This window comes from Spodoptera frugiperda, chromosome 30 (genome assembly GCF_023101765.2).
Source record: "Spodoptera frugiperda isolate SF20-4 chromosome 30, AGI-APGP_CSIRO_Sfru_2.0, whole genome shotgun sequence".
NCBI lineage: Eukaryota > Metazoa > Arthropoda > Insecta > Lepidoptera > Noctuidae > Spodoptera > Spodoptera frugiperda.
In genome coordinates this window covers 12,601,404-12,615,564 of record NC_064241.1, presented here as the reverse complement: position 1 = coordinate 12,615,564, position 14,161 = coordinate 12,601,404, and the positions used below count along the sequence as shown (strand labels likewise).

The 14,161-nt window shown below is 35.1% G+C and overlaps 1 protein-coding gene across 1 annotated transcript in view; it reads right to left on the bottom strand.

The window, feature by feature from the left end:
* Positions 1–1,568: 1,568 nt before the first annotated feature.
* LOC118269970 (transmembrane protease serine 12) overlaps positions 1,569–14,161 on the bottom strand; it is a 28,985-nt gene continuing 16,392 nt past the window's right edge. Inside the window, exons 2-6 of the mRNA XM_035585373.2 lie at positions 5,759–5,868; positions 5,087–5,193; positions 4,599–4,738; positions 3,715–4,433; positions 1,569–1,776 (exon numbers count right to left, since the gene is read on the bottom strand). Coding sequence (XP_035441266.2) covers positions 1,615–1,776; positions 3,715–4,433; positions 4,599–4,738; positions 5,087–5,193; positions 5,759–5,868 — 1,238 coding nt within the window. The 3' untranslated portion in view covers positions 1,569–1,614. The remainder of the gene's footprint in view (positions 1,777–3,714; positions 4,434–4,598; positions 4,739–5,086; positions 5,194–5,758; positions 5,869–14,161) is intronic.

The following is a 14,161-nucleotide window of genomic DNA, read 5'->3' as shown; positions in this document are numbered from 1 at the left end:
TATGGTACATGCGCATGAGTGTAGATCAATTTATTGTGAATTGTATGCATACAAGAAATCAGTGCTTCCTATGAAACCCAGTATTCAATAAAAAAAAATAACAATATATTTTTTATACCTAACCACCTTTGGATTTTATCCTGTGTCATGGGTGCGTTTACCAACATACACATAACAATCACACACGGAACAACAATTTGTGGATCAGAAAAAGAGTTGTTCCGTGCAGGAATCGAAACTGCGATACGTTGCGCGGCAGCCGGTTGCCCAGCCACCGCGCCAACCGTGCAGTCAAACGTTATTTCACTTGCTTCTTGCAATTAGTTGCAATTATTGTACAATCTATTAAAAAGCAACTACAATTTATAGATTTTAGCAATTGTGATATTAATTTTAATTATAACTTATAAGTCAATTGTAAATATAATTATAAGTATTTAATTTAATAGACTGATGGTGAAATGTTTTTTACGAATAAATAAAATATTTTTCAATTAATAAATATTTTCTTTTATTTACCTTATAATTTGTAATTTCTATTTACAATAAAATAAATTATATTAAACTTTATAAGTATAAATTTAATTAATTCTTATGTTTTTCGGCTTACGCACGACTATCGCGGAATGCTGCTAGTGTAAATGAGCCTCTAGCACGACTTGAAACTAGTCGAGTTCCTAGTCAAATAGTTACGTGAGTTAGCCGATAACGTAATAATTAATTTAGTATGTCTCACGAAAGTTATAATATAATCAATATAAATTAAGTATTGTACATGTAATTGGTATTATATTAATTATGTAATATTACTTAGGTAATGTGAATATTGCCAACAAGCAAGAATATTTATAGAAAATAATGTTTTTTTTTTACAATTTCTCCTATTATGTCCAATGAACGAAATCTACGACAAAATAATTTATAATCCGTTCATTTAAAAAAAGCCTTACCGAAAGATTATTTTATTTTTGTTAAGATTATCATTTTAATGTCATAGGTATTACACTAATTAAAATCACAGTTATTTTGAGTGGTAATTATGGAGTGGTAAAAGTAACTAAATAAATATAACTTAATTATAAAATAACATAAATTAAAATTTAATATCTTAATTATAAAAAAGAGTTGCAATAATTAAGTAACTTAATTATAAAACTAAACTGAGTATTTGTCAACAATTGGGTAACTATAATTAAATACTGTATTTTAAATTATAATTTACATTAAATTAAATTAAGAATATCAAATCTGTAACAACATAAAGACTAGAGGATATATTTACAAATTGGTAATCAATAAAATAAATTAGAATAAATAAAATTAACTTGATATGGATAACAGTAAAATAATACTTAAAAATAAGATGATAGGGACTCTTCATCATGAGCAGCGTGCGCATACTGACTCTCCATCAATGTACGTGAGTAAATTGTGGTATTTAGTTAATTTAGTATGTCTCACGATAGTTATTATGAAAATATAATTTCAAATAATGTTACGTAGATCAAAACCAGAACACCCCTATCCACTGAAAACAATCTGTTTTCATTTAACCTAAAATCCCCGTATTATGTACATATATGTAACATAATCATACAAGAAGCCCGTCCTATACTAGCTGGCGTACACATGAGCGTATATCCAGGAGACGTAGTGAGCCACGTTGGTGTAGACATCTGGTACGCCGCGCCTGGCACACCCAGACCCGAATGACGTCAGGCCTCGCAGCTCCCAGCGCCCTCCAGACCGACACTGCAGGGGACCACCGCTGTCGCCCTGGAAAGAGGTGAGGAAGATGGTGAATTAATGGGGTTATAGAGAAAGAAATTTTAAAGGTGGTAAGATGTAGATTGTCTCTTATATGTGACTAGCTGACTTGGCAAACTTCGTACCGTTCCAATAATTTGTTTTTAACCTTTTAACCATTCCTTGGACTTCCACAAATAAATAATCCAAGACCAAATTAATCCAAGCCGTTTTGGATCCTTAGCGAGACTAACGAACAGAAATTCATTTAATTATATATAAGATAATCTTAGTAAAATGATGTCCGTAGTCTCCAGTGACAAGTTGATTTTAATGGATAACTTTTTTAAAAGCTTTGAGAGTACAAGATTACATGGAGTTCTATTCGCAGCTTGGACAACGTATACATATATCTCTTTCTTTTTTAATTTATATGAATAGCAAATGGGACTAACGCATCTCTATCTAACCCCTTGGCAGAAACAGAATCATACTTTAAATAATCAAATAAAATTCTTATAACACACCGAACCATATTTAATTCCTGTCAACCTCTCACCTAACCATGAACAGAAACGATTGACAATCACACCGCGCAATACCATCACGACCTTCCAATCATACGCAGCACCTATCATACCCTGATACAGTGTGATGGGTGAAAGCCAATCAGATCGTACTTTCCAATGTGATGTCATGTCATGGAAATTAATAGGAGCAGTATTAAATAGTAACTTGTCAACATCTATGTACAAACCGTACCAGCAGATCAAGATACACCAATCTGTTATTTATTTGCATTGGATAATAGACTTTATATCGAAACAATGGTGTTGAAAATCGAATAACTGTAAGGAGTAGGTTGATCTGCTGGCATCTATACGTTATCTGTGATAATGATCTGATTATTGACAGTTTGGTATGCCATACTTTGGCCTATAGCTGATGGTGAAGAAATCAATATATTTAATAGTCGGTAGGTACTAAGAAATTGATTGTTTGTTTTAAGATTATCTTTCTAATCATTATCCCTAAGGGTAAATGGAAGTACACGCGGGTGAAACCCCTGGATACCTCTGGTTTAGCTTACCAGCTAGTAACTTGAGGTGAATAATTCAAATACGAGTATAAAGCTATTATTATATGCAACGTCACGCCTTTTATCCCCGAAGGTGTTGGCAGAGATGCACATTACAGCACGTAATGCCACTATACAATGAACACCCACTTTTCACTGTTTGTGTTAGAAGTCCCATATATTAGGAGGTGAGCCTATTGCCATATACTAGGCACAATTCCAGACTCCGTGCTACTACTAGGATTTTTCGGTAAACCGAAAAAAAATTTTGTAATATTTTGCCTGACCCCGGAATCGAATCCGAGACCTCTTGTCCAGCCAACGCATTTACGATGTAGGTATTCAGGAATTCGAATTTTGAATCACGTAATATTCTAAAAAACATTTTAATGATATCAAATCAGACTACGACCCTCGTTTATAAAACGGAGATAAAATCAAAAATACTTCATTAAGAATACAGCCTACAGGTTATAATTGGATCAATTAAAATTTCTCGTAAACTAACTACTGACCAAAATATTTCTCGCGAAGGTCATATCGGGTTTCTTTTTACTCTCACTCTTGGGTAAACAGATTTCCAAGTAAACAGGAGATTATTAATTACTCATTAATATTATCATGTCCGCATGTTTTTATAATTGTCATAAACGTTCATATTTTTACAACCTTTTCTTTTTGATCAATATGAGGCGGAAGCAAAAGTAAATCTTACTTTCTTTACTTTCCAAGCCTTTTTTTATATCTTGCTTAAACTGTTATTCTTTCCTGTAGTTATAATTTTATAATTGAACCCAGTGCGGAACAAACAATGACTCAGGATACGAAATCTGAAGGGGATTCTCGTAAAAATATTGAAAGAAATCATGTTAATAAGTGTGTATACTTACCACACAGGCTCCAGTGCTGCCATCTGTGCTCCCAGCACACAGATGTCCATCATTCAATGGAAGAGTCAGAGCATACCTCTCTCTACACACATTCAGAGGTAGCACTGGTACTTCAGCCTCCAACAAAACATCTGTCAACGTCCCATTCGTCTGTTCCCTGCCCCATCCAGTAGTATAACACTCATCTTTGAAGTCCAATCTATTATTATCATCAATAAACGGATCGATTTCTTCACCAAACATAAGCTTTTTATCACTTCTATTGATATTTACTTTGTAATCATCCTTTAGGAGACTGTTCCTTATAAGTTTGACAACACTGTCTAGTGTTGCACTGTCGTATATCAAATCACTATGACCTCTTTCATTATCAGATTTTCTTAGTTCATCTCCATTCTTTCTGTCTGTCGGTCTATTTGAGTCATTGGATACTCTAACGTTATATCTCATGTTCTTATGTTTCTTGTTAACAAGTCCTGAGAAGATATTCTTAGTTAAATTGTTCAGTTTCTCTAAATATTTGACAGCGGTATCTGGCTTTGGTTTTGGTGGTTTCGGCTTTCTTCGTGGTGGTTCTGTTGAGGAGTCTGGACGATGGTAGAAGGATGAGCTCTTCTCTGTTCCGAAGGCGTCTATTGGTGGTTCGAATGGTGGTAAGCAGATTGTACGGATGCGGCTTCCTGTGCTGACGTCTGCTGGTCTTGTTAGCTTCATTAGAGCTGGAATATGTAAAATTATAAAGTAATTATTGATTTTTATTTTGATTACATCTTGAGATAAGAGCAATAGGATAGAGAAAATCAAAAGAATCATCAGGAAGACTAAGATGAAGTAAAAAAATCGGTTTTACTATGAACTTAATTACTTAGTATCGTTTTTGTTACCTATATCATGTTGGTAGTTATGAAACCGATGATGTAGGACAATCTTCTCAATGGGCACGTAGGCTCCTTTCTGCTCAGCTCTGTCCCATTCTCCCAGCACTGCTGTCCAGAGCGCTGGCACCGGCAGGTTGAAGAGTTCACTGAAATTTTAAGAGATAGCAGTTAGATAATATTTTTTATGTCTAAAAAATATTGTATGTAATCAATTAGTCCAACATACAGATTGGTATTAGTTTCTTCTTATTTAAGACAATAAAGTTATATTATGTGATGTTAAATAAACATGACAAATAAAGCGCAGCTGTTTAGAGTTTTTTTAGTCAAAGCATAAACTGTAACGCTTATAATGTAATCAGAGCTATATAATATAAAACATATAATTTTAACACATACAAAGGCACTACTACCGTACTACCACACAATCAAGGAATGCAGACCAATATTTAACTGAGTATTAGGAGCTAGAAGTAAAAGTGAAATAGCCATACTTATGTATGCAGTGAGCAGTGGTGAGCAGCCACATCGGATGCACCAGCACTCCGCCACACCAGTGGCCGATCAGACCGTAGTTTGGGTGTAGCAGCTGTAGTGATACCTGGAAGAAGACCGTAGTAATGTGTTAGAATGCATCTTTATTTTTTTTATTAATTTTTTTGCAATCGAGCAGACCTATCCCCTGATGGTAAGCAATCGCCGCCGTACTTAAAACACCAGAGGCGTTACAAGTGCGTTGCCGGCCTTTTGCGGGTTAGGAATTTAAGGGTTGTTGGGGAATCGGGGATTGGGAAGATTGGGCCTCCGGTAATCTCACTCACACAACGAAACACAACGCAAGCGTTGTTTCACGTCGGTTTTCGGTAAGGCCGTGGTATCGAGCAGTCCATTTGTGCCGAAGCATGGCTCTCCCACACTTATTTGTAAAGTATAATTATGAATAAGGGGAACTTGTAGGTTTGTTTATATTTGTCCCTTTCAGGTTAATATCGTGTAAGCCTATTACCATTCATAGAACATGAAACCGGACACCGAGATAATTATGAAAATAAATAATCAGAATAATACTTTACTCAACTGTGTAATTGCCTACTCGACCAATTATCCTCATAATCAGAGAAGTCACAGTCCACTAATTCTAGCAAGTTATCTGACTGATTACCGACCTGCCAAGGCCAGGCCCCTCTCTTGGACTCCCGACCCTTGATGATGCGGAGCTGGCCTGGAGTCCTGTCGCGCGGCTGACGCGTGTGTCGCCGTAATGGAACACCACATTCTGTAATAGAAGAAATAGTACATGGTATAATATGGTAGATAGCTCAATTAGTATAAAAATAATGGTAGAGTAGAATCGAATACATTTCGTCATCCCCTCCCTCTCTCTCCTCATGTGGGTTTAATAATAGTCAATTAAGAAACTACAACTTATTTGATAGAAATTGAGCAGCAGGAGTTTCCAACCCTCATACATGGAGATTATGATGAAGCCTCATATCCAGCAGTGGAACACCACGGGGTGTTGATAACGAACTTGCTACATCTAGTTGAACTTGTTATAATTCCGAGTTTGGTACACCTGAGACTGAGACCTGAGACGTGTAAAATTTTCCACAAAACTCCTGTACCCATAGTACGAGTTTGCTTTTCGTTTAAAGTTATCGAAACGAGAGCGCATTCAGCGCTTTAATTGGCCGGCTAGAATAAACCAACCAATTAGAGCGCCGAACGCACTCGCGTTTATACTCATACATCGTCACGCCTTTAAGCCCCGAAGGGGTAGGCAGAGGTGCACATTCTGGCACGTAATGCCACTGTGTACACCCACTTTTCACAATTTATGTTATAAGTCTATTTATACTCATACTATATTCTGTATTAAGAACTTAACAGTCTCTGTATAACTCTTGTATTTCATATTATATGATTAAATAGCTAGAGAGATACTGACAGTATTATATCGTCTAGTCTGTAACAATTACGACTATTACTCGGGTATGAGGAATGAATAATGTGACACGCTAGTCGTTCACGGTCTGTCAGTGAGCTAGGTCTTGTTGTTAGCGTGTAGCGGCATTAAGCGAAACTTTAGACTTAATTTAATATATATAATGTTTTTACTTTTGATTTTCAAAAGGGTAACAATATTTTATTTTATTAAGACATATCAACAACATTAATACAAAAAATAAAATTATAGGATTTGTATGTAATTTTCATATTTGTGTATCGCATAATATTATTATAATATTAATCTGTTTTGATGCCGACACATTAAATTATCGGCACAAAATGTATTGTACAGATTCCGGAGCTGAGGATAGCGTTCCGGAGCTGTGGACAACGTAACAGGTTACCGGGGCTCTGGCTCAAAACAGGAGTAGGAACGGGGCGGTTTTTAGTCAGTAAGAGTCTGATACTCCTTCTCGCGACACCTAAGGCGCGAGAAATAATTGGATGGTTTTCCCCCCTCAAAAAAACAATATGTACAGATCACTTCCCACCTAAAATCTAAAACTAGAAATATGGCTGAATGAACATACTGAATAGACTTTATTAAGTTTATCTGTAGTGACATTAAAAACGGCTGCTAAAAATCGCTATCCGCTGTCAGTAAAACCTACATACCTTCGCTAATTAAATCAACTTTTTATTGCGAGACTATACATTACATTGTCAACTAAATTACTTTACATAATCGTACACAGACACAAAACGGTAGTTAAGATTTTGGTGATTTATTTAACGTGTGTCGTAAATATAGGTAATAATATTATTTTGTGTGGTAATGTCGCGTGAACACGGAACTTACAAGTAATTAACACATACTTAAATGTATTTTTAGTACTTTAACATGTGCGTAACACGACGTTCCATGCGTTGGTATGTTTTCAGTTTGATGTGGTGTCAGTGTGATGTTTTGTTGCCTATAGCCTTTCTCGATAAATCCACTATCTAATATAAAATCGAAAAAATCTGTACAAACGTGAAAAGGTTGTTTGTTTGTTTGAACGCGGTAATCTACGGTCCGATTTGAATGATTATATTTATGTTGTACTAGCTTTTGCCCGCGAGGGATAGGATATTTACTTTGCTTTTTGGTTGTAACACTTGTTTTCTATTGGCCATAGTGTGATGATTTGTAGCTTATAGCCTTCCTCGATAAATGTACTATATAACATAAAATCTATTAAAAATCTATACAAACGTAGGAAGCTGAAAAGTTTGTTTGTTTGTTTGTTTGAACGCGTTTATCTACGGAACTACTGGTCCGATTTGAGTGATTCTTTTTATATTGGATAATGCAGTTATCGAGAAAAGCATAAAGGCTACAAAATATCATCCTACAATAAATAGGAGCCGAGTAGAGCGGGTAAAATTGCTCCGTTCGGGCATTTTCTTTGTACTAAAAGTTTAATTATATTGATATTATTTTTTTCATACCTTTTTACTATTTATTTACTTTTTTTCGATGAATTAAAACAATAACATGAACCGAAGTCGTGTAACGATCGACATAGAATTATTTATAAATAATTTATTTCTTATTTTTATTTTTTGATTTTTGAAATAAAAATATATCTATGTCCTTTCTAAGGTTCTAAACTATATCTGTACCAAATTTCAACCAAATCCGTCAAATAGTTGCGGAGATTAATGGTATAAGCATAGAATGTTCGACGTGATTCTTTAATTTGACATAACTTTTTTATTTATGAAGGATTGACATGAAACAAACACTAAATGTAAATTTAAGCATCCCACAATATATTCGTGAAAACCGCATCCAACTCGGATCAGCCGTTTCTGAGATTAGCGCGCACAGACGAACAGACAAACAGACAAACAGACAAACAGACAAACAGACAAACAGACAAACAGACAAACAGACAAACAGACAAAAAAAAAGTTAATTACATTTTTGGGTTCGACATCGACATAACAATAACCCCTGCTATTTTTTTTATTTTTATTTTCAATGTACAGACAGCACTTTTCTACGATTTTATTATATGTATAGATTTACTTGTCAGCACGTAATGTATGTGTGGTTAAAGGTGCGACGCGTTTGTCGTGCGATTTGTCGCGTGAATTTGGGTTAGGTTGCGTAAGACGGTTTAAGATTTGAGTTTGTTATGCGAATTCTGTGATAGTCATTGTCTGAACTAGGACCTATCTAGATAATGGAGCTGTTAGATAGAGCATGATCCAGAGTCAAAACAACTAGTCTTGGTCTAGACTAATAAGTAAAATGGGAGTGTCTCTTTGTAATATTCTAATAATAGGTTTTTACTACATGCTTATTAATAGATTTACATACGATACATATGTACACGAAAATAATACGTTTTACAATTTTTGTCTGTCTATCTGTCTGTCTTTTTGTTCTGGCTAATCTCTGAAATGGCTGGACCGATTACGGGACGCTGATATACTAAGGAGTAACTTAGGCTGCTTTTAGTCACAAAGTCTATAAATTCATCAGCATCCGCAGGCATCAGCTAGTTATCAGTATAAACATCAACAATTCACTTCTGGACTATTGGGTCGCCTCTACACAAGAAGAATTAACAGGAAAATATTTGTCACAAACTTCACGCCACACAACGACCACGATGCAGGACTGCAATCAATTTAGTAGTGACCTCACAGCTTTCATGAATTCTCGTTAGAAAAAGTATTTAAAGACATCTGCACTAACCAGACTGGTCCATAATTGGAGCAATTTGTGGTCAATGAATCATCTGAATGTATGCCAACACGCTTTGATTGAATCAACTAAAAGCACCCTTATTAATTTAATTTGTAAACAGCAGCATATAAAGGTACCCTAATTTATCAACCTCCTTCAAACAATTTTCAACCTTACACCAAAGTGACAAGGTCTAAAATGTATTTTGATAGTCTAGTATACTTTGACGAGCTGTTCTCCAATTCGACACACTGTATTATCCAATTATATCTAACGGGTTTAAACACGACCACACACACATTAAAAGGTTTAATTTTTAAACTATTTCGACCTAGATCAATATTATTTTGTTGATTAATTTAAATTGAATCGGTACCTACATGTGTTATTTGAGTGCTGCCAAATATGTAGGTATATCTGATGGTACAATGATACGCCATTTTAAGTTAGCTTAGTGGACTTTCAACTCTTTAAAATTTGAGCTGTAATTATGTAGTAGGTATCAACGTTTACTTAATTTTAAACTTAAAGTAATATTTAGATTAATAAAAAGGTAAATAGTTATCATAGCCTCGCTAAACTGCGTCGTTGGTCGGGTTGGTCTGAAGTGCGCCTGCTCAAATCATGACTAGTACAAAGAATGAATCCATGTAGGAATCAAACGCAAGACTCATTGTGCAGTAGCCGGCCGTTTGTTCAAAGAAGAAAAGTTAATAAATTCTTCAGTATTAGAATAGTACCACCTGCAAAGACAGAGTAAGCTAAATAGTACCTATTACAAAACAAGTGCCACTACTATAAACTAGTGTAACACTCAATAATGTCAATCTGTCAGTTGTCAGTCTTATGTCAGTGGGCAATTAATGACACTGATATGATAAACACGTCAGTAATAGCAGCTCTATCCAGAGTCGGTTAAATTGCGAGCTTTCTTACTGGTATACTGTGTAGTATGATTGATGAATTAATGAGATGGTTGCTGTATTCTGTTGGTAGAGTGGTAGCAGGGTCTAAGGTTTTGATTCTTGGTTCGATGAAAACTTCTTAAATTGTAACGTAACCGTATACTCATAACATAACAAGAAAAACTAGTCGAGTTCCTCGTCATATAATTACGTTAGTAAGCTGAAAAACACCGTGTCTTTTTATTATTTCTTCTATTATGTTTGTTCAATTAATTTATTATTAAATGTTTATTTAATTGGTGGCTTGTTCATCCGCGAGTCACATAAAGGGCTAGTAGAATACCAACGCAAGACCATGACTTGCACATGACATTTCGCTGCAGACTTGAGACATGAACATGAATATAAGTACAACATTGTTTTAAACGTTTATATAATCTGTACATGTCAATAGTTTTGAGCGTGTGAAATTTTTTTATTCTTTTTTTTATGATATAAGCCGGTAATCGAACAGACAGATCACTTGATGGTAAGCAATCGCCGTCGCCCATGGACACTCGAAACAACAGAGGAGTTACAAGTGCGTTGCCGGGCTTTTTGGGATATCGGAATTTAAGGGTTGTTGTGGAATCGGGAAGTGGGAAGCGGAGAAATTGGACCTCGGGTAACCTCACTCACACCACTATACAAAACGCAAATTGTTTCACGTCGGTTTTTTGTGAGGCCGTGGTATCACTCCGGTCAAGTCGGCCCATTCGTGGCGAAGCATGGCTATCCCACACTTAAAACTTACTAAACTGTTTAATACGCAATTCCCAACAACATGAATACGGAAGCCATATTTATAATAAAACAGTAACGATACAAATACAACACTTGAATCTTGAAAGTTAAACTCAGAAGCATTATGGAAACGCCTCGTCACTTTGCAAACACGTTATTTGAAAGTGAAATTATGACAGTATGTAATATATTAGTTCACTTCTGTTTGGACACTAAGCGGTGATCATTTTGCATAATTATTGTGCGTAGGTGGTACGGAGAGGTTGTCAGACACGAGTGCTTCTGGTCTTGTGTTTTGAGTTTACTAAGTAGCTATTTGGAGATTGTAGTAGACCCTCTTTAAAAACCACCCCGTTCCTGTCTCCTGTTTATAGCCGGAGCCCCGGTAGACCCGCTGGGTAGTCCGCAGCTCCGGATTAGGCGAGTAATAAGTATAAGTAGTCATTTGGAAATTGTGCGTAAACCCCTTATGCAAAGGTATTATAGTTCAGCTATAGGTTAGTCAACGGTTGTCAATGACATGTAAAAGCTATTTCTGACAAAATGTAATGCGTGGATACAAACTACTTACGCATAAAGATTATTCCAGCAAACATCAACATTAACCAAGGCATGTTATCGGCTTACTCTAGAAGCTACTTCTAGATCATACACAATGAGTTGCTAGCATGCCAGTTGACTATATCGAGTTCCTCGTCAAACAGTTGCGTTGGTGAGCTGATAGCATAGGTAATTAAATTAGTATATCTCACACAGTTAGGATACGCAAAATATTGTATCTATAAACTGAGTCAAATTATTTTGCGTATCTAATACATTACCTAACTCTGTTCAACTCTGTCAAGTCACTGAAAAGTAGTAAAAAATGAATGGACTATCAAACCTGTGTTGTACACTTTTGTAGAATAAGTTACTTATCCTTTTAAGAATAACAAAAGTATAATAATACTTATCGTAACTTTCACAAAAAAAGTTGTTACATTTATATTTACTATCACTTCCTTGAACAAAATTAATTGTGTTTGTTCTCAAACATTAATATAATCTTAATGACATTTCCTTAAAAGGCTCGCTAAGGACATTTGGTGTGAAACTCACAATATATTTCGTAACTTAGTTATGAAAGCGGTCCTTTGAAGTCTTTTCAAGTTAGTAATTAAAGCCAGTTTAAAAACATACCTTAACTTTAAAATCTTAGTTGTTTATCTTCAAAAATGTTACTAAGTACATATACATACTTTTGTGAGACAAAATTAATTATTATATGTTTTTAGCTGTAGCAGCGCGACAAATCCCTGCGTCATGACTTCGTGTGTCGGGGTATGCAGACTCATGTATATGAGCCTCTAGTTCCTAGCTTGAAACTAGTCGAGTTCCTCGTCAAACAAGTACGTGAGTAAGCCGATAACATAATAATTAATGTTACTATTAATAATTTGTAACATTTAATTATGTCTAAGTCTATTTCTAAAGTTCTTCAAAAGTTTTTCTAATATTAAACATAGCATACATTCAATATATATTAAACCATATTCAATAATATTTACAAAGTTGGCAACACACTCGTAATACCTATGTCATTGGAAGTGTATTTAATGTTACGATGACCGCCATCATGCAGACTTTGTAATCTTTGCTGTTACCAAATACCGAAAGTAGTATTTCGAAATAAATAAAAAAATCAAATAAGTTTATTGATAAAAACTTCTCATTACATTTTTATATGACATACATAAGTCCTTTGTAGTAGTATGCATTTCAACGACTGTTTATTTAAAATACCACGACTTTATATTAGCATAAACTGTAGGTACACCACAACTTATCCTACAAAGAAATACCACCACGACACAGCAAAACAACTCTCCCATTCCAATTTAAAAACGAATCTATCAAGATTAGACTTGACTGCACATTCCCACGTTGCATAAGCGCAATGATAAATGCATCGAAACATTCGACTTATGCGGTTACTGTCAGTAACCCCATCAACAACACATCAGCGTAATGATAGCACTTTCACTGCCAACCAATCTCCGGATTACTTGCCGATAACTTATTATTATAATATCAAATAGATTGTGTGGATTGGATAACGTACAAGGTTTGTTCAGAAGGACCGCCGAAGTTAAGTTGACAATGTAACGAACTAAATAAAAATGTATAAAATGTTTTGTTAGACATTTAATGGTAAGTCGTATACAATACAGCCCACTGCTTGATTGAAGATGGGGATGCCCATTCAAATATCGCCTTTTCATAATGCCTCTGGTCTTGCGAATCTCCTTAGATTATGATGACCGCTAACCTTAAGTTTTATTGTGATATATTTTTTTAAGTCGTTGCCCTACACTAGGATTTCTTTTTGACAATATCTTTTAGTTTTTTATGGTACAAACCTTAGTTTCGAGTGCCTTCAAGGACTACGATATTCGTTTCGAATACTAGTTTTGAGTCACAGAGGGACTCTTTATCATGAAGAAAATCTAGTAGAGCTTTTCTCCATTAATATCCGTGATTAAACCGTGATTTTTAGTTACTTTATTGTGTCTCATGATAGTTATTACTTCATAGTAATTCTGATATAAAGCGTAAGTATGACGTGGAAGTAGTAATGTAACTAGACTAGCCTAGACTAGACTAGACTGGTAGAAAGTACATCCGATTATGTATCCCTTTGCCGGCTTGTTACCAATTAAATTAAAACCGTTTCGAGATTAAGTACCCTAGACTACCTGTAAAGTATAATAAAATAACTTTTATTGGACCTAATAAAACTTTTCTAATTAAGTAAGTAATTGAGCAATAAGTTCACCCTTTATTTAAGGAGGGAAATCATCCAATGACTATCTCCCTGCCGTGGGCGTGAGGAACTGTCAGACTCTTACTGACTAAAACCCACCCTGTTTCTACCTCTTCACTGATTTTAAATAATAAGATGTTATATTAGACGGGTAGGCAAAAATAAGATGTTACATTAAAATTTTAATTTTGTCTAGCTATCTGAACTACAGTACTCTAAGCCCACCTATAGGTAGTGCAAAAATTTTAGCAATTTGAGTTTCCATAGCATACCTTATTATAGCATACTTTATATACAACTTACTAAATTAACAAATATACGAGTCCCAATCCCAATTCGTTCTATCCCGTAGTCAATCCAAACTGCACCTTCTATGTTTTCTCTCACC